Source organism: Elephas maximus, chromosome 12 (genome assembly GCF_024166365.1).
Source record: "Elephas maximus indicus isolate mEleMax1 chromosome 12, mEleMax1 primary haplotype, whole genome shotgun sequence".
In the NCBI taxonomy this organism is placed as follows: Eukaryota; Metazoa; Chordata; class Mammalia; order Proboscidea; family Elephantidae; genus Elephas; species Elephas maximus.
The window spans coordinates 62,911,812-62,933,058 of NC_064830.1; the positions used below are offsets into that span (position 1 = coordinate 62,911,812).

General features: G+C 45.1%; 1 protein-coding gene across 5 annotated transcripts in view; it reads right to left on the reverse strand.

Moving 5' to 3' along the window:
• GLYR1 (glyoxylate reductase 1 homolog) overlaps nucleotides 1-21,247 on the reverse strand; it is a 42,474-nt gene that overhangs the window by 5,811 nt on the left and 15,416 nt on the right. For 2 of the 5 annotated variants that reach the window (XM_049902628.1, XM_049902627.1), the window contains exons 6-14: nucleotides 18,086-18,172; nucleotides 17,218-17,274; nucleotides 16,422-16,472; nucleotides 16,258-16,331; nucleotides 6,114-6,213; nucleotides 2,396-2,488; nucleotides 1,625-1,726; nucleotides 673-835; nucleotides 200-379 (exon numbers count right to left, since the gene is read on the reverse strand). In XM_049902628.1, coding sequence (XP_049758585.1) covers nucleotides 200-379; nucleotides 673-835; nucleotides 1,625-1,726; nucleotides 2,396-2,488; nucleotides 6,114-6,213; nucleotides 16,258-16,331; nucleotides 16,422-16,472; nucleotides 17,218-17,274; nucleotides 18,086-18,172 — 907 coding nt within the window. Of the gene's footprint in view, nucleotides 1-199; nucleotides 380-672; nucleotides 836-1,624; nucleotides 1,727-2,395; nucleotides 2,507-2,693; nucleotides 2,757-6,113; nucleotides 6,214-16,257; nucleotides 16,332-16,421; nucleotides 16,473-17,217; nucleotides 17,275-18,085; nucleotides 18,173-21,247 lie in introns of all 5 variants that reach the window. The other 3 variants (XM_049902625.1, XM_049902624.1, XM_049902626.1) reach the window with 3 other exon arrangements.

Here is a 21,247-nt window from a genome sequence, read left to right on the forward strand (position 1 = left end):
CTGTGCCCTCAAATCTCTTCCACAGTCTCTCTAGAAGTCCTTGGACTGAGGGCATATACTGACTGGAGAGAGTCCTTCTTTCACCCCCAGTGAGGCCCTGAAGAAGAAACTGTCTTGTGGCAGGAAGCAGCTGCCTGACCCAGTTCCCTACTGTGATGAATTAGTAAAATGGGTGAAGAGAGGCCAAAGGCAGCTTTACTTTGGCACTTCTGGTCCAGGAAGATGCTGGCCAACTGTCCCTGATTGAGGATGTCCAAGAGTGTCTGCTGGGACTGGCCTGTCACTTGGGCCAGGGTCAGGCCCTCGGCGATGGTGGCCATGAAGCTCCCCTGGACCATGTTCACGATGAGCATCATCTTGGCTGCATTGCCAACCTCACCTGCAAAGAGTCACAGTCACTTCCATGAATTCTGCAGGCGAGCAGTTTCTGCCCCACCCTCAGCCCTGCTCAGACCCACCCTCCAGCCCTCTGGGCCCATCTCTTCACCAAGGAGGGGCCCCATGCACCTGCCCCCAACAGAACTGGCTCTTCCTCCTTCTGGGCACTGACTGTGCAGGCCAGAGGAAACCTCCCAGGGGGGCCCCAGCAGAGGCTGTGCTGGGCAGCTGCAGCTGTCAGTGTGGTCTGGGGGAGTGTGGCCTGAAGTGACACGATGGTGCCAGGAGTGTTACCTAGGAAGAAGGAGGTCTTCCCCATGGCCTGGAAGCAGCTGCTGCAGTCCTCATACAGGCCCCTGTCTCCGGCTGCTAAGATCACCAGCATCCCATCATTAGACAGCTGCTGGTTCCCTGAGACGGGGGCTTCCAGAAAGCGGCCCCCCCTGGACACAATCACCTGGGAAGGAAAGTCACAGCTCTTGGAACCCTGCCTCTCTCACAGGGTCCACGTGGGGAGCACATGGGATAGGGAGTACAGAGGGCCCTCAGGCAGGTGTCTCTCAACCTGGGAACACATCTGTTCACCATCCCCACAACAGAGTTAAGGGGTGCAAGCTCTGAGCCGTCCACTGAGGCCCCAGAGCCAAGGAAGGGCTAGACGGACTGTCCTCCAATGGACACACAAACCACACGGCAGTAAATAGAGACGCTGGAGCCTCCCTGGAGGCGCCCACTTACCCTGCATCTTCTTACAAAGACGAAAGAATATCACCAACTGTGACTTTTGCAGTGTCATCTGTTTATTCAGTAGGGGGCCTGCCTAGGGTGGTGGTCGAACATACCATCCCTATATTGCCCTTTCTGACTTTAGCCCCCCTACAGAACATTCATGGGGTCCAGAAGCCACTGCTCCCTCATGTGGGCCCAGAAACTCAGGGAGGAGCAGTACTTTTCCACCATGTCAACTGGAGATAGCTGCTCAAACCAAAAAGGCCATGCTGGCAGCCTGGACCACTTCTCATTGTGAGGGGTCAGCTGCAGGGCCCAGTGCCCAGCTCAGCTGGACAGCAATCTCCTACAGCCGTTCCGACCTGCTGCAGCTTTGAAGTAGAATGTGAAGGCCAGCTAGTCCTAAGGCTACTTGTCTCCAAGGGTCATGAAGTTGCCAACACTTGGGTCTGTTCACTCTGGGTTGTGGGCTCCAATTGAAAGGGTGTTGGAGGGCCAGCCCAAACTAGGCTGCTACCTGTGCCAGCTCGGTAACTGTGTCTGCGTCCACTGTTGACATGTCCACATAACACTTCCCGGGGCGGATCCCTTGCAGCACACCACTGGGGCCCAGCACCAGCTGTGGGGACACAAGGGAGAAGCAATAGCCCAGGCTCTCAGCCAATTGCCCAGCAAGCCCCTCAGGCCCCAGATCAGAATCCTGCTGCCTTTTGGGCACATTTCCCAATTAGGAGCTAACTACTAAGACTGAAAAGGGAAGCGTAATTAAAAAAGCAAGGGAAATAGAAGTATTTCCAGTAGGTTCTCATTCATCTTTAGAAAGGATATTTGTGTGTTTCTTTTCATTAAAAACATCCCAGTTAAAAAAGGAACCACAGTGTTTATTTTTTAGGTCTTCTTTGGGTTTACTTGGATTAGATTAGCCACCAGTTCGACAAGATGACTACTTTCATCTATGTTTGAACTTTTAGGGCATACAAATACAGTGACAGCTAAACACAGGAACTTGGCACATAGACCAAAGGCACACTCAGCCCAAAAGCTTCCAGCTCAACAAGAATACATGGAACCCTTTCAGCCTAGACCTCTGGGACCCTGGTGGTTTTCAGTCATTATTCTGAAGGAAAGGAAGCCCGCATTCAGTTGAACACCCTTCACAAAGGGAGATGGCCCCAGGTGGAAAATTCCATCCCCACCTGCAGACACTCACTCTGTGTGCTAGGGAGAAGGGGAGCAAGCTGGCCAGCTTCCCTGGCTACAGCCTGGGGAGGGAGGGAGGGATCCTTACGTCCTTGGCTGCCTTGGGATCCGACACGCAGGCGAACGTGATGTCGCAGGTTGAGACGACTTCAGCGGGGGTCCTTCCTAGGCGGGCCCCCTCCTGAATGAACAGATCACACTGCAAAAGTCACAGATGCCAATGTGAGCCACAGGGAGCACATAACAAACGTGCCAGCCAGGCCAGAGATGCAGTGACCAGCCCTCCTCGCCACCTCCCAAGGTGGAGCAGGATCCCAGAGCTAGAGGTTCAACTTCCTGAGGGAAGGGAACGGGCCTCTTAAGGACTGTGTTGTGTCTTTGCATACCTGGTGCCTAGATCGATGTTCTACTTCACAGAAAGCACAAAACAAGTGTCTGTTGTTGGGTTCCTGTTTGAAGAACAGGATGTTGAACAGTACCTGTCCCCAGCCCCGCTGTGGTTGTCTTTGCTGTGGCAGAACCCATGCCACAGCCCAGAGCTACCAGTGCAGTGCTAGGGAATCAGGTCTGGGCACAGAGGCTTCTATCCTGGCTGATGTTCCTCACTGAGCAATTCTCTGCCAGGCTGAGACTTCTGGGGGTCTAAAAGTGCTAACTCTTCTGATAATTAAAATCACTCAGAACATCCCATGACAAAACACATCCTTAGTATTTTTTTCCACAAGCATTTAACAAAGTAATGAGAATAATTGTGTCTACCATTTGACATTTATTTTTATATTTTATATGATTCAAATTTATCCATACTGTTGTGGTCTTGGAAACTCTGGTGGCGTAATGGTTAAGTGCCGTGGCTGCTAACCAAAGGGTTGGCAGTTCGAATCCACCAGGCACTCCTTGGAAACTCTATGGGGCAGTTCTACTCTGTCCTATAGGGTTGCTATGAGTCAGAATCGACTCAACGGCACTAGGGTTGTGGTCTTTGATAATTACCATTTACAATGGATGGCTGCAAAACATTCCATTGAGATACACCTCAATTTACCAAACTGTTCCCCTACAGTTTGACGTCTAGCCTGATATCAAGTTTTAATTAGGGACACTCAACAAACACTTTGTGTCCAAAACTTCCCTTCTTTGTTTCAAATTTACACCCTCATAATTTAACAGAATAAAACTGGTTCCAAACTGTTCTAAAGTACTGATAACACTAAGACAAATGGCTTTCCCACAGGGCTGTGCAACTTATAATGATCATCAGCAAGGTCTCAAATGACCAGCACTGAGTCTATCATTTAAAAACAACAAATAAGCCTGCATAAATACATTTTAAACTTTTCCTACTTCATAATTTAGCCAGCCAAAAAACGGCAACTTCTGGTTTGACATATTTTGAATATGCCTGATTATCAAACCATTTTTACACCTTTGTTTACTGTGTTCCTTCTTCTGTGAGCTATGTTTGTCTTAGAGTTACCAAGCAATGTGCTTAATAAAATCAATGCACTACTCATTCTATCAAAAATGTGTTGATCTTTTTCTTAAGTGACTTTGATTGCTTCTGGGCTTAGAGACCAAAACCAAACGAAACCCATTGCTGTTATGTTGATTTCGATTCACAAAGACCCTACAGGACAGAGTACAACTGCTTCAGACGGTTTCCAAGAAGTGGCAAGTGGATTAGAACTGCTGACCTTTTGGTTAGCAGCCGAGCTCTTTACCATTGCACGACCAGGGCTCCAGGCTTAGAAAGGCCTATGTAAATATTTTATTTAATTTCTTCTGGAAACATTAATTCAGTAATCTATCTGGCATATATTTTAGTATGTGGTAGGAAGTAGACTGATATTTCCCTAAATTTCTTCTAACCAAACATAATTTACTGACTAATCCTTCATTCTGTTTCACTGATTTGCAAGGATGCCATTTTTCTCTGAGTAACTCCTAGGCTATTAGACTGATTCCTATTCCTACAAGTGCATTGTCATGGCTTTTTAGTACTACAGCTTTCATACTACGTTTTAAGCTTTGCTTGGGAGAGTCCTTCTCACCACTCTTCTTTCGAAAAATTTAAAAATGTTTCCTATTTAGCATTCCCAAAGAACCAGAGAGTCATTTTTGTCAGGACCCTTTAAGAAATTACATGAGAATTGTAGCAGAATTAGATTAAAACTGCTTTTGAAAGCTAACATGTACTAAATAATTTGTGCAGGCATGGTGCTAGGTACTTTCATCATCTCATTAAAACCTCCACACCGCTATGAAGGAGGTGCTTTTGTTAATATCATTTTAATATTTACATTTAAAGGCAACTTGCTCAGGAGGTCTGTGGCAGAGCTGTGCCAGGTCCTTAACTGCTCTCTGCTCTACTGCCTTCCCATAAATTAAATCAAATGACCATTTAGGTTTCCCAGTGACTGGGGGTACTTATATCTAAGGGGGCTACACTTATAACACAAACCCTCTAATTCTCCTGATGTTCTAACAAACAAGTCTGCACAAGTGTTCTGGCCACCCTGCTCTTCGGCCATAGGGGGGACTTGGAAGAATATTTGAGTTGCAAGGTAACCAGCCAATGGGGCCTCTGAGACCTCGCTGCTGGCTCAGACACCCGCAGTGCCAACCCTTTGTCCAGCGCCTGACACCCCCATCCCTTTGCTTGGTCCTCAGTGCCTCTTTTCCCTGGGACCCCTTTCAACTCTCTAATCATTTCCTTGTTACTTTGGAAAAGGGCTTTTTCTCAGCAAAGTGAGTTTTTTACTTTGCCTAGAATGTTCCTGTTAATGAGCATTGTTAGCTCTGACACTCCTCTAGTGAGCACACCTCCTGTAAGTTCTCCCCACTGCCGTGCATTCGCAGGGCTGCCGTGATGCTGCTCTGCACACACATGGGCGCTAACCCATTCCCTGAGCCACCCGCAACCACATCATGCTCTTCAGCAAGCTGGTACTCTTCTGTTCTCTTTTCCTTTGTTCCTGGCGATAGGTACAGTGCTTTATTTTCCTGGTACTCAGACTGTGGCTCCTCACCTCTTCTTGGAAGAAGCCATGGACCACCTCAGTCTGAGACACTTTTAAACCTATGCTGTCTGCTACCATCAACCCTAGCCAAATGAGGCTATTTAAACTTAAATAAAACTGAAAACCTGATTCTTCACTCACACTAGTCATATTACAAGTGTCCAATGGTCACTTGCGGACAGTGCAGATACAGAACATTCCCATCACCACAGAGTGTTCTAGTGGATAGCGCTGATCAACACAAACGAAACAGAATATACTGTGGCCACTGAAAAGAACGACACAAATCTATACACATTCCACGTGAACGGAATTCATGATGTACACACACACACACACACACACTCCCCCCAAACAACAGAATACATGTGGCCACTGAAAGAATGAAACAGAGCTATCTATATGGACTTAATGTGAGCGGAATTCATGATATATGGACAGACGCACATCAAGCAACAGAGAAAAGAAGGAAACAGAGATATCCATTTGCAATCGATGTGAACGGAGTTAACAATATATGTCCACACACACACATGCAGGTAACAGCAGGGAGTGGGGGTTTTCCTCTCATTGTATACCCTCGGGTATTTTTAACATTTGGTCTCTGTAACATCCTAAGCTCATATACTTACATTTCTATCTCCCTGAACTTTGCAGGTGCTTGGTTGCTCCTACTCTATCACACATAAAATGCTGAGCACCGGAAGAAGTTCCTATCTTTGAAGTCACTCCCCGCCTCCCTCCCCTCCCCGCCCCGGCATGAGCAGCACTGCTGCGAATGCTCACCTTCTCTGCAGTCCGGTTCCAGACTGTCACCGTGTGACCCATTTTTAGCAAGTTGGAGACGATGCCACTTCCCATGAGGCCAAGGCCCAAAAATCCTATCCTAAAACAGACAGAGACTGATGAGTGCATGGAAGAACGGGCGGGTACAGGTGCACATGTTCTTATGGTGGCTCCAGGCAGAGGCATGACCTCAGGACACCAGAGGCACTGCTGACACAGGGTGTTGACATTACATTTGCAGAGCCAGACTGTCTTTTCTTACTGTGCCATTTATTTACAAGTGTCCCTAAATTTAAAGATTTTTTAAAAAACTTTTTACTGTGCTTTAAGTGCCAAGTTTACAAATCAACTTAGTCTCTCATACAAAAATTTATATACACCTTGCTATATATCCCTAGTTGCTCTCACCCCAATGAGACAGCACACTCCCTCTCTCTCCACCCTCTATTTCTGTGTCCATTCAGCTAGCTTTCTGTCCCTGTCTGCGTTCTCAACACCCCTCCAGACAGGAGCTGCTCACATATTCTCATGTGCCTACTTGAGCCAAGCAGCTCATGCCTCACCAGTATCATTTTCTATCCTATAGTCCAGTCCAATCCCTGTCTGAAGAGTTGGCTTTGGAAGTGGTTCCTGTCCGGGGCTAACAGAAGGTCTGCGGACCATGATCTTCAGAGTCCTTCTAGTCTCATTCAGACCATTAAGTTGGGTCTTTTTATGAGAATTTGAGGTCTGTATCCCACTGCTCTCCTGCTCCCTAGGGGTTCTCTGTTGTTTTCCCTGTAAGGGCAGTTATCGGTTGTAGCCGGGCACCATCTAGTTCTTCTGGTCTCAGGCTGATGGAGTCTCTGGTGTTCTTCATCCTCCTTTGGTCCAGCTACGTCGGGACCAAATGATGCATCTTAGATGGCCGCTTGCTAGTGTTCAAGACCTCAGACACCACTCTCCAAAGTGGGATGCAGAATCTTTTCTTAATAGATTTTACGATGCCAATTGACCTAGACCTCTCCCCTGAAACCATGGTCCCCAAACACCTGCCCTTGCTATGTTAGCCTTTGAGGCATTCGGTTTATTTGGGAAACTTCTTTGTTTTTGGTAGCCCAGTTGTGCTGACCTCTCCTGTACTGTGTGTTTTCTTTCCCTTCACCTAAAATACTTCTTGTCTATTACCTAATTAGTGAATACCCCTTTCCCTCCCTCCCTCCTCTCATAAACCATCAAAGAATATTTTCTTCTCTGTTTAAACTATTTCTTGAGTTCTTATAATAGTGGTCTTACACAATATTTGTCCTTTTGCAACTAATTTCACTCAGCATAATACCTTCCAGATTCCTCCATGTTATGAATTGTTTCGCAGATTCATCATTGTTCTTTATCGAGTCATAGTATTTCATCGTGTGAATATACCATAATTTATTTACCCATTCACCTGTTGATGGGCACCTTGGTTGCACATATATCTGTTCATGTAAAGGCTCTTATTTCTCTAGGATGTATTGCGAGGAGTGGGATTGGTGGATCGTCTAGTAGTTCTATTTCTAGCTTTTGAAGGAATCGCCAAATCAATTTCCAAAGTGGTTACACCATTTGACATTCCCACCAGCAATGTATAAGTGTTCCAGTCTCTCCACAACCTCTCCAACATTTACTATTTTGTGTTTTTGGGGTTAATGCCAGCCTTGCTGGAGTGAAATAGAATCTCATTGTAGTTTTGATTTGCATTTCTCTAACGGCTAATGATCGTGAACATTCCATATATTTGTTAGCTACCTGAATGTCTTTAGCGTCTTTGCCCATTTTTTAATTGGGTTATTGGTCTTCTTGTTGTTGAGTTTTTGCAGTATCATGTAGATTTTGGAGATCAGTTGCTGATCAGAAATGTCATAGCTAAAAACTTTTTCCCAGTCTGTAGGTAATCTTTTAACTTTTTTGGTGAAGTCTTTGGATGAGCACAGGTGTTTGATTTTTAGGAGCTCCCAGTTACCTACTTTCTCTTCCGGTGTTTGTGCATCGTTAGTAATGTTTTGTATACTGTTTATGCCATGTATTAGGGCTCCTTGCGTTGCCCCTATTTTTTCTTCATGATCTTTATCATTTTAGATTTTATATTTAGATCTTTGATACATTTTGAGTTAGTTTTTGCACACGGTGGGAGGTATGGGTCCTGTTTCATTTTTTTTACAAATGGATGGCCAGTTATGCCAGCACCATTTGTTAAAGAGACTGTCTTTTCCCCATTTAACTGACTTTGGGCCTTGGTCAAATACCAGCTACTCATATGTGGATGGATTTATGTCTAGATTCTCAATTCTGTTCCATTGGTCTATGTATCTGTTGTACCAGCACCAGGTTGTTCTGACTGCTGTGGCGGTATAATAGGTTCTAAAACCAGGTAGTGCGAGGTCTCCTACTTTGTTCTTATTTTTCAGTAATACTTTACTTATCTGGGGCCTCTTCCCTTTCTGTTTGAAGTTGGTGACTTGTTTCTCCATCTCATTAAAAAATGTTGTTGGAATATGGATCAGAATTGCACTGTATCTATAGATCGATTTTGGTGGAACAGACATTTTTACAATGTTAAATCTTCCTATCCACGAGCAAGGTATGTTTTTCTACTTACGTAGCTGTCTTTTGGTTTCTTGCAGAACTGTCTTATAGTTTTCTTTGTACAGGTCTTTTGCATCTCTGGTAAGATTTATTCCTAAGTATTTTATCTTCTTGGGGGCTAATGTAAATGGTATTGATTTGGTGATTTCCTCTTCGATGTTCTTTTTGTTGGTGTAGAGGCATCCAACTGATTTTTCTGTTTATCTTGTATTGTGATACTCTGCTGAACTATTAGTTTCAGTAATTTTCTTGAGGATTCCTTACGGTTTTCTGTGTATAAGATCATGGCATCTGCAAATAGAGATTATTTTACTTTTTTATTACCAATCTGGATGCCCTTTATTTCTTTATCTGGCCTAATTGCTCTGGCTAGGACCTCCAGCACAATGTTGAGTAAGAGTGGTGATAAAGGGCATTCTTGTCTGGTTTCCGATTTCAAGGGAAATGCTTTCACTCTCTCTTCATTTAGGATGATGTTGGCTGTTGGTGTTGTATAAATGCCCTTTATTATGTTGAGAAATTTTCCTTCTATTCCTATTTTGGTGAGAGTTATCATGAATGGGTGTTGAACTTTGCCAAATGCCTTTTCTGCATCAATTGATAAGATCATCTGATTCTTGTCTTTTGTTTTATTTATACCATCAATTACATTGTCTTTCTAATGTTGAACCATCCCTGCATACCCGGTATGAATGCCACTTGGTCACGGTGAATTATTTCTTTGATATGTTGTTGAATTCTATTGGGTAGAATTTTGTTGAGGATTTTTCCATCTAAGTTCATGAGGGATACAGGGCTGTAATTTTCTTTTTTTGTGATGTCTACCTGGTTTTGGTATCAGGGATATGTTGGCTTTACAGAATGAGTTTGGGAGTACTCTATCCATTTCTATGCTCTGAAATACCTTTAGTAGTAGTGGTGTTACCTCTTCTCTGAAGGTTTGGTAGAACTCTCCAGTGAAGCCATCCGGGCCAGGGCTTTTTTTTTGCTGGGAGTTTTTTAATAACCTTTTCAACCTCTTCCTTTGTTATGGGTTTATTCAGTTGTTCTACCTCTGTTTGTGTTAGTTTAGGTATGTAATGTGTTTCTAGAAATTCATCCATTTCTTCTAGTTGTTCCAATTTGTTAAGAGTACAATTTTTCATAGCAGTCTGATATGATTCTTTTAATTTCAGTTGGGTCTATTGTGATATCACCTATCTCATGTCTTGTTTGGGTTATTTGCTTCCTCTCCTGTTTTTCTTTTGTCAGTTTGGCCAATGGTTTATCAATTTTGTTGATTTTTTCAAAGAACCAGGTTTTGGTCTTCTCAATTCTTTCAATAGTTTTTCTCTTCTCTATTTCATTTAATTTTTATTATTTGTTTTTTTCTGGTTTCTTTTGTTGCTATTTGTTCAAGTTGTAAGGATAATTCTTTGATTTTGGCCCTTTCTTTTTGTATATGTGCATTTATTGATATAAACTGACCTCTGAGCACTGCTTTAGCTGTGTCCCAAGGGTTCTGATAGGAAGTGTTTTCATTCTTTTTGGATCCTATGAGTTCCTTTATTCCATCCTTGATGTTTTCTATTACCCAGTTGTCTTTGGGTAGGGTATTGTTAAGTTTCCTAGCGTTTGATTTCTTTTCCTTGCTTTTTCTGTTACTGATTTCTACTTTTATGGCCTTGTGGTCAAATAAGATGATTAGTAATATTTCGATGTTTTGGATTCTGCTAAGGCTTACTTTATGACCTAATATGTGTCTATTCTAGAGAATGTTCCATGTGCACTAGAAAAGAAAGTACACTTGGCTGCTGTTCGGTACAGTGTTTTGTATATGAGATCAAGTTGGTTGACTGTGGCATTTAGATATTCCGTGCCTTTATTGAGCTTCTTTCTGGATGTTCTGTTCTTTCACCGAAAGTGCTGTTTTGAAGTCTTCTACTATAATTGTGGAGCTATCTCACTTTACAATGCTGTTAGAGTTTGTTTTATGTATCTTTCAGCCCTGTCACTGGGTGTGTAAATATTTAATATGGTTATATCCTCCTGGTCTGTTGTCCCTTTAATCATTATATAGTGTCCCTCCCTATCCTTTATGGTGGATTTAACTTTAAAGTCTGTTTTGTCAAAAATATTGCCGCTCCTGCTCTTTTTTGATTGTTGTCTGCTTAATACATTTTTTTTCCATCCTTTGAGTTTTACTTTGTTTGTATCTTTAAGTCTAAGGTGTGTCTCTTGTAGGCAAAATACAGATGGATCGTGTTTTTTTAATCCATTCTGCCCCACTCTGTCTCTTTATTGGTCCATTCAGTATAATTATGGATAGGGATGAGTTTAGTGCTGTCATTCTGATGTCTCTGTTGATGATAGTTTCTTTTTCCCACTTAATTTTCTGTGCTGTTTGTCTTCATATATTGTCTTCTCCTCTTATTCATTGTCGTTGATTTTGTTTCTGCCGAGTCTTTAATTTTTTCTTCTATTTTACTTTGAAGAGTAGGATCGTTAGTCTCCTTTGTGCTTACCTTAATATTTACTCCTATTTTTCTAAGTATAAACCTAACTTTTATTTCTTTATATTGCCTTGACTTCCTCTCCGTATGAAAGATCTATGACTACATTTTTCAATCCCTCTTTATTGTTTTAATGTTGTCTACTGTTACATAATGACATTGCTGTTTCCCTGTTTTGAGCATTTATCTTGATTTATTTTTGTGATTTCTCTACTGGGCTGACATCTGGTTGCTCTGTCCTGTGTTCTAGACTTGGGTTGAAACCTGAGGTTATTGATTTTCTAACCAGATAACTCCCTTTAGTATTTCTTGTAGTTTTGGTTTGGTTTTTACAAATTCCCTAAAATTCCGTTTATCTGGAAATGTCCTAATTTCGCCTCCGTATTTGAGAGACAGTTTTGCTGGATATATGATTCTTGGCTGGCAATTTTTTTCCTTCAATGCTTTATATAAGTCCTCCCATTGCCTTCTTGGCTGCATGGTTTCTGCGGAGTAGTCCAAGCTTATTCTTACTGACTCTTCTTTGTGGGTGACTTTTCATTTATTCGTAGCCGCTCTTAAAGTTCTCTTTATCTTTGGTTTTGGGAAGTTTCATTATAATATGTCTTGGTGACTTTCCTATTAGAGTTTGAGGAGCATCTTGGGTAGGCATTTTCTCATCTTTCACGGTATTAGGGATGTTTTCTGCCAACAAATCTTCAACAATTCTCTGTATTTTCTGTTATCCCTCCCTGTTCTGGTACACCAATCGCTAGTAGGGTATTTCTCTTGGTAGAGTCCCACATGATTCTTAGAGTTTCTTCTTGTTTTTTTAAATTCTTTTATCTGAGTTTTCTTTGAATATAATGGTGCCAAGTGTTTCACCTTCAATCTCACTAATTCTGCCTTCCACTTCCTCAATTCTGCTTGTGTTTCTATTCAGTTGTCTAATTCTGTTATTGTTAATGTGAATTACTGATTGCTGTCTACAGATTCTTGCAGCTTATTAAATTTTTCAGTATGTTCTTGAATAACCTTTTTAATTTCTTCAACTGCTTTATCTGTGTGTTCCTTGGCTTGTCCTGCATTTTGCCTCAGCTTCTTCCTGATCTCATTCCCAATGGCTTGAGGAGTTGTATATATTAATCTTTTGTACTCTGCATCTGGTAATTACAGGAAGGCACCTTCATCCAGAAGATGCCTTGATTTTTCTCTTTTGAGAGCTTGCTGAAGCGATCATGGTCTGCTTCTTCATGTGATTTAATATTGACTGTTGTCTCCGAGCCATCTATAAGTTATCATATTAGCTTATTTCATGTTTGCATACTGCATACTAGCTTCTTGCTTTGTTTTGATATGCCCAAATAGGCTGCTTGAGTGAGCTAGCATGATTATTTTCACCTTTGAAGCTCTAATGTCCTGTCACCAGATGGCTAGAGCTGTTACCAGGCATATAAGCCTAGGAGTCCGTGCACTTTTCTTGTATGGATTCAGCTCAGGTGTCCAGGTAGTTGGTCATCAAGTGTGTGGTACAGGCTCTGCCCTACAGTCTTAGAGGGGTAGGGATGATTGGTGTAGGTATAGGTATCTGGTTGCAGCAGTGGGTCATGCTCTGAACAAGGCAGGGGGCTGAGAACTATCCCTCAAGTGTCTGAGGAAAGCACATTGCTGTTCCCTAGAGCGCTGTGGTGGCAGGTGTGTCCTGCAGCCGTACCATGGGCACCCAATGCTTTTGATTGTTAAGAACTGGGAGGTACCACTTATCCTTGGACCCCTGTCATGGGTGGCCAGGTGATGTGGGTGGAGCCACCAGTCCTTAGGCCCCTGATGTGGGTAAGGACCCTGTTTAATAGGCAAAGCATTGTCAAACATCAAACATCCACCTTTCCACCGCACAGCTGAAACAGTTGCAGTCTCTGCCAACAAGGGCCTATTCTCTTGAAATGGGCCCAAACAAGTCCACCCAGGGGTGTAAGGTATTCACAGTCCACGGACCATTTATGTCTGGACAGGAGCCGCTTCTGTCCTGAGTGCCCCAGGTTAGTGGAGCTGAAGATTATCTTTTCCCCCAATTGTGAATTTACTCACTCTTCAGGGCTTGGGGAATGGCTCAGGCAACGCAGCAGGCCCTATCTCAGGCCCAGGGAAATCGACAGACACTGAAGTCGGCTTGGGGGCTGGGGACACAGTAAACTAAACGCAAGTACTTAGCTTTGGCCGAGAGCGCCGGTTTTCTCTGGTTCCAGAGGCGTGAGTAGGCTGTGTAGCTTGCTGTCTGTTCCTGATGAAACCATGTCCAGAACGTGACTGCCAGCCCTGCCATGGTCACTCCAGGGAACAGAGCCTGAAGGTTTCTGGTGATTCAAGTCTGGCAACAGCTGTCTGATTCTGAACCATCTCTCCCTCTCCCTACTGCTTGGTCTGTTTTCTAACTTTGCCTTTGATGTTCAGGGTTCCTAGCTTATCGTAAATATAATCGTTTCACTTGTTTTTTCGGGTCTTTGTTGTAAGAGTGATCACCTGAAGTGTCTGACTACTCTGCCAGCTTGGCCCCACCTCAAATGGGGATTTCTAAACCTTAAACTGCCAGAGAAAGAAACAGGTCTTGTGTGGCTTAAGGCACATCTCCCATGTTTGGTTTCTTGGTGCTTTCACTGAGGGTCTGAGCTTGCCAATTCTGTTATGAAGAGAAGGTACACAGCTCTCTTCAGCCCTTTAAACAGCCCCTCAATCAGCATCTCAAGTGCTGGGCTTCAGATCCACCCCAAGTAACTGAAATAATGCTCCAGAGCTGGGCAACTTCCTCAACTAGGAAACAGGATCACAGTTTGTATCTTCCCTTAACTCCGATTTTTCCCAACTGTATGCCCCTGCACGACCTTTTCATTCTTCCTGCTGCCAGCAGAAATGGGCCTTGTGGCTCTTCTCCAAAGCTAAGTCTGTCCCCCAAGCTTTGGAGCCAATCTTTCTTAGCTTATGAACTCTTCTTCCTATGTCTCCTCCTCCTGATCTTCTCCCAGTGACCGCACCCCGACACGCTTCTATCTACAGGTCCATTTCGACCCTTCTGTGACTGAGCACTCAAATGCTCTGCTTGCCTCACTTCCTACAGGCTCTAGAGCTTGGGGGTGTTGCTATGACTCCACTACTGCTCACTGTTTCTACGTGTTTGTTCTGATGATATTATCTTGCCTAGACTTCACTTCTGGGTTCTTGTATTTTTTTCTCTCTCACTGCACAGAACATGGGTAGGCAATGCCTCTTCCTTTAATTTTGTTTACATCATGCTTATGTTCAATTCTGGTTTCTCTCAGCTCTAGGGATCCTGTTAGCTTTTCCACTTTGACCCCACACTACCTTTTTAAACAGCTCCTGTCCTCTGAGGTTATCTGAATCCCTACTGGAAAACCAGCTTCTCACACTCTCTCTGTCCCGCCCTGTATGAATCACTGGGATCAAAAGTTGAAAATGGAACTCATGTCTCTGGCCCACTATACTTTAAGCCAAGGCTTAGAAACAAGGAATTATCTTTTGTTCTTCATAGTTAGCTGTGTATTACAATTTCCTTCTGTGACTCTACATCACGACAGGCTAATTCCCTTCCCTTGTCTTGGTGTCCTTTACACACCCAGCAGACCTGGGGGTAAAGCACCTAGATTTTAACATGACAACTCACAGTCCTTCACAGTGTTCCTGAGACAAGATGGAGAAAGGCGGATTTACGGGGGCTGGGTGATAAAATAATTGGCTTGCCTTCCAGTTCACTTCACGCTCACATTAAAAAAGAGTTTTGACTAACAGGGTGCTAAAGGTTTCGGTGCAAGCATCAGGACTCTGTCCTCAGTCCCATCCTGGGCTGTTTTTTTTTTTTTTTTAAACACACACATACCCCCACACACCCACCTACCAAACCTGTTGTCACTGAGTTGATTCTGACTTAAAGTGACCCTGTAGGACAGAGTAGAACTGCCCCTATAGGGTTTCCAAGGCTGTAAATCTTTTCGGAAGCAGTGTGCTACATCTTTCTCCCACAGAGCAGCTGGTGGGTTTGAACAGCCAACTTTTTGGTTAGCAGCCAAGCACTTAACCACTGAGCAAGGGCTCCCTCACAACTCTCACTAAATTAATGGCAACACCCATCTTCCTTTTAGTTAGCATTTAAAATGCCCTATCTCCTTTACTCTAGAGGGAATTGTACTAAAGATAATCTGTGGAATAAGTGATTTCAAGAGAACAAGAAATTATAAAGTAAAAGATACACTATTTCTAATCTGAGAGAGAACTGCACGGAAGATACGAACTGGAACTTCGGTCTTCGTTTTGTTGCTCTGGAGAATACTCCTTCTTAGTAAAGAAGGCCTTTTAGTTAACAAGATTCTGCCAACACAACTGGCCCATAGAGTGAAGCCAAGTGCCACTGTAGTAAGCATAAGTGAAGGTTTGCAGTCCAAGTCCCAGGAGGACCAGTCTTGGTTCTCTCACCTGCCTGGGCAGGTGGAGAGTGACAAGCAGGTGTATGGGAGGTAGGATGGGGGACAGGTGGTGACAGCAAGGAGGGCCATGGGAGGCAGGGAGATGGGCTTTACTCCAAATACCTTCACCTTCCTATCCTCCACCTGTCCCACCATGGCTAATTTCAGGGCTGTCATCATGTGTCCACTGGGCAGGAGTTCTCAAAGTGTGGTCTCCTGACCAGCAGCAGCAGCATCTGCGCATCTGGAAACTTGCTTCACTGACTTAGAAACCCAGCAATCCGTGTTCTGCGAGCTGCCCTCCAGGTGCGTGTGAGGAAGTCTGAGAACCCCTGTACCAGGAGCTGCCAGCTCGGTGACTCACAGTGAGTTAGGAAGCCAAGCCCTTAGCATAGGCTCAGGGGAGCACTGCTGTAGATTCACATGACAATTTGTCTTCCCCAAGCCAAATGATGCCCAGGAAGACCACTGTCAGTAAGGGTCATCACCTCAGCTGTCTCCTTCCAGTGGCTGGGACACTGCCCTTGAGAGTCCCCTCAGTTTACCCGCCCCCGGCAGAACCTGTGCCACAGGCAACGATTCTATGGCAGGGCGTACTTTTTATCCGTGGGCGTGATGCTACCGTTCACTGCTGTGCTGTCCGCCGCCTGGATGGAGGTGGAGCCAGTCTCCTAGGGAGAGGAATCACACAAATGATGAAGCCAGCTGCCCATGGAAAGGCCCCAGGGGAAACAAAAATGGGAAGTGCGGATGCCACGTACCTCTTCACATATTTTCAACTTCTTCGTGATTGCCTGGTAACAGACAGCTGGCTAATAAAAAGGGAGGAAAAAGGCCATTTATTAAACCCAGCTCTTAACAGGTCTTCATTATAATTCCCCTAAAAGTAATTTCATGAGACAAATACAATTTCCTTAAAAGGTTAGGTCTAAAGTGCGAAGGCAACACCGAACACTAATTTTGTGTCCAATTTTATTGAACTGCAAATAACACACTAGAAACTTAACACACAGCACCTCAACTACCTGTCCATACCACTGTGCGTGGTTCTTTTGCAGATGATGACACTGTGAATCAGAGCCCTTGAGTCATGTGCCTGGGGTTACATAACTAGTCCGTATAAACTGGGCTTAGAACCCAGGTCTGTCCAACTCTAAAGCCACAAATGGCACCCTAGCAAGATTCAGCCTCACCACAGCCTCGTTGACACTCAGGGAAATGTCCCCTCCACACCCCATAACTCACTGAAGCTGCCTGGGCCGAGAGCCTCAGGATGCAGCCGCTAAGCAGTGTGAACTACTTTGCAGGTCGCTGACGGCTCAAGATGTTTGCTTTCTGCCCTAGATGCTAACGGCAACTGCGAATCCTCAGCCAAGGTGGACTGGGCTTTTTAAATCTTGACAATACTCAGTTCACTTGTGGGCCCATATTTGACTTTGTTAACTAGTTGCTCTGGGCAGTATACAGGAAGAGCCTATCTAGTCAGTCCCGAGGGAGCAGGATTCTCCCTCAGGCTAGCCCCTGACCAACAATCTACACCCTTAAAGAACAGCTCACCTTCTCTGTTTGGCTGAGCAGGAAGTGATGGAAATGAGGGTCTGCATCTTTAACAGGCTGAAACCAGAAAATGATGAAATTAAATAAGTTATCTTTCACAAAAGGTCACTTCCTTCTGCCTGATAACCAGACTGTCCTCTGGTAGAAACACCTCTGGGATCTGGCCTCTTTTTTTTACAGCTCTCTGGAAACTCTCCCCACTGTTGGTTGGAGCCTTTTATATGTGGCCTCCATTCCAGCTGGAAGAAATTTGGCTTCCAGTGGAAAAGATGTTCCTGGCAGCTTGGTATATGAATTACTCTAACCATTATTCGTGAGAAAAATATTAAAACACATGCTGGTATTTTTTAAATTCAGTGTACACCAGCCACTTCGGATAACCCAGCAGACTAAGCTAAATCGACTCTCTTCTCCAATTTTAGGGTCTACATGTGTGTGGTACTAGGCCTGAGTGGCTCATCTTACTGAGGACTGGCAGTAATGAAACAGCTTTTCCCAATTACGCCCAGCAACAGGAGCACAGCGCAGCCACACCAAGGATAAAATATTAAGGGGAAAAAAAAAATCTGCAGAACAACCCCACTTGTGTGAAAAATGACCCAATCCCCAACAACAAAGCTACACGTGAGTATGTAATTATGTAACCGTTGGATGGATGTACCAAAAGATCTGGAATAAGTTATGTCAAACTTAACAGCGATCACCCTGGAACCTTCATATTTTACCTCATACGCTTCTGTAACATTTTTGGAAAAAAAAAAACAAAAGCCTCATACACAAGATGGAAAAAGAAAAGAGCACTACACAGCAGCTCCAGGAACCAACTCTGAAGCCGTGGCCTTTGGCAGCATGCAAGAGAGTGTATTACCTCACTCGCGGTCGGCTGCCATTTAAATGCTGCCATCGGTCCAGCCATCATTCCCTTCACGGTACTAGACTCGGGGACAGTGAGGTCCTACAGAGGGGAAAGGCAAAGCATTAAGACACCGAAGCCACCTTGGTAGCAGATGTACCCGCCCTCTCCGCCCCGAATCCTCACCGCCTTGCTTGCTTCCAGCCACACCCACCCCAAACTAAGCCAACAAGGGTCAGTTCAGGCGAAAGTCTTTAGACAGGTTCTGACTGACATCTGTTGGGAGAGACAGGCCTGTACTTCCCATAAACAGAGGGTAGGCCTTCTCCACTGCTGAAATAACAAAATGTTCTCTTCTGCCTGAATTTCACAGGGCAGAGATAATCGGGAAGCTGCAGTGGGCTCTTCAGTATCACCAACAAGTGGCAGAGAAAATCCCGATGGCAGATGACAAACATTAAGAAAGAGTGTTGGCTTCAGAAGGAATCACTATCTCTCAAAAAGAATCACAAAGTCACACGATGCTGATGAGGAGTTTGGCCCCATAATTTATATCTACAAAGTGACAAGACCCGAATTAGAGCCCAGGACTGTCTGAACCCAAAAGCACTGCTCTCTCCCCCAACCCCAGCAGCTTGTCTCCTGAGATGGATGGAAGGAGATGGAGCAGCCCTCCTCACTGATGGCCTGGCCCAAGCCCTTCCTGGACAAAGGCTAACTGTCTCAGCTTTAACACGGCTCTGCCCCAGCCCCTCACTCCAACTGAGTGGCCTTTCCGACATGCCCCAACTGCACTCTTGGTTCCCCTGGCCCAAAATGTTCTGCCCGCTGTCTTCCCAATCTTAGAAAATGGCAACCACATCCCACCAGGCCAAGACCTCTGGAGTGATCCTTTTATTCCACTCTTCACCGGCTGCGACTGCAGCTGCATAATTAGAAATATTCCCAGCCCTTCTTCTCACCATCCCACCACTGTTACCCAAGCTCAGGGCACCTGCACCTCGTGTGGACCGCCGCCAAAGTAAACCTCCCCGCTCCCACTCTTGCCCCTGACAGTCTAGTCTCTACAAAGTGGCCAGGTTTTATTGAGGCCTCCATGTAGGCCTGCTCTGCAGTCCCTACCCTGTGCTGGGCTCCCTCTAACCTCTCTGCAGCTCACTAGCACCCCCCTGGCTCTCTGCTTCCCAAACGCACCAAGAGCATGCCCACCTTAGCGACTTTGCACTTTTCACTCCCTCTGCTGGGAAAGCTGTTCCCACAAGAACCAACTTGAGTGATGTTCTCACTTCAGGCTGCTGTCATCTTATCAGAGTGGCGTTAGCTGAACTCTATCTTCCCGTTAGAACGCGCTGATTATGACATTGATAATGACAGCCAAAGCTTTGGGAGTGCGTACTATGTGCCAGATACACTATCAGCATTTTATGAGTATATTCTTGCTTAATCTTCACAACCTCGTGAGAATTATCATATCCACTTTACAGAAAAGGAAAACTGAGGCACAGTTTAAGTAGCTTCGCCCAATGTCACAGAGGTAAATGAAATTGAAACCCAAGGCATCTAGCTCCAGGGTCTATGCTCTCGTAACAAAGTTCTACGAAAGCCAGAGTTCTGCCAACTTTGTTCACGCTAGATCCCAATGCTGGGAACTATGTCTGGCACATAGTAGGTGTACAACATTTATTGAAGAAACGGACATGAGATACCTTGTCTATCTTTTATACTGCTTTATCTCTAGACATCTGCCCTGGAGCTTCAGTTGTGCAGTGGTTAGCAGCTCGGCTGCTAACCAAAAGGCCAGCAGTTCAAATCCACCAGCCACTCCTTAGAAACTCTACGGGGCAGTTAAGAGTAAGGAGGACAAGTGCTAGGTCCAGCAGGAACTCATGCTGTTGCCTCCCAATCCTTTCCTCTCTGCAGCAACTTGGTCTTTCAGGAGAGCCAGAGGACTGACAATATTACTCTGTCAGGGTAGTTTGTGCCCAGAGCTGTAGCTCTTGGCTCGGGACTAGAAGAACCTGCGAGGGTGAGAGCTGCTCTGCCCGGCCCTACACCAGCCTTTGCTGACCTTCACCTAACTGACACCTCCACCTCCGTGATCATGGTCAGTCTTTCTGTTCACCAACACCCGCCCTTCCCCCCGCTCCCCCCCGAGCAGATTATGCCCCGAGAGGCAATCATGAGGGACTCTTCCCATTCATCAGCATATGCTATTCCTCACTGCTTATGAGAGGAGCTCTACAGCCAAGTGACAATTATTCTAGCAACACACTCATTTGAGACCATAGGGTATATGAGATTGTAAGGTGCGCCCAAATCCCAAGGCCCCTACTTCTCTGAAGGTGCTTAACCCCACCCGTGTGAACTGGTGCATACCACTAGCCACATGCCTGGTGACAAATCCTTGCACAACAGGTCAGGTCAGGTGTGAAGACCATGTAGAAGGGACCCCTCACAGAGTCAACAGCAGGCAGAGCTCCTGGGTTGGGATCTGGCTCTGACGAACAGAAGTAGACACGCTACTGTTCAAGTTAGGTGTCCAGACCCAAGGGCAAACTGGCTTTGACCAGGAGCTTCTGAGGCATTCTGAGTAGCAAGCCTGGGCAGCAGCTGCTGGAGTGGCACTAAACGCCGCCTACATCTCACCACACACCTGCTACTTCCTGAGAAACAACAAACCAACTGGCCAGATGCTCTGTGCGCCACAGGCACTGTGCTTGTCAGGAACCTGCGAGGCCCTTGCGGTTACTGTCCCCAGTGGCCAGGTGAGGACACTGAGGCCAAGGTAGCTGCCACTGTCACACAACTGGAGCAAATCCTGCATTCACGATTCAAATGCAGGGTCCTCGGTCCTAGTCCTAGCCTCTCCTCTGAATTCTCTTTGTCCAAGAAGAAACTGTTCCTCTGCAGAGCAGGTATGATGGGAGTCGGTGAGATCCAGCACTTCCGACACCAGGCAACATCAAGTTGGAAAAGAGTGGAACTCGACAGCCCTGGGTTCTCAGAAAGTAAGCTCAAAAAGTCACAAGACATTTTTGTGGATCAAATCACAATAGGATCACACCCTCTGAAAAATCCTTCACACACCGTAGCTGGCCATTTTTCCAAAACTTGCCCACCTTTGGACTGGCGGTTCCCTGTACACACCGCCATCCGGGCCGTCACCCAACTACATTC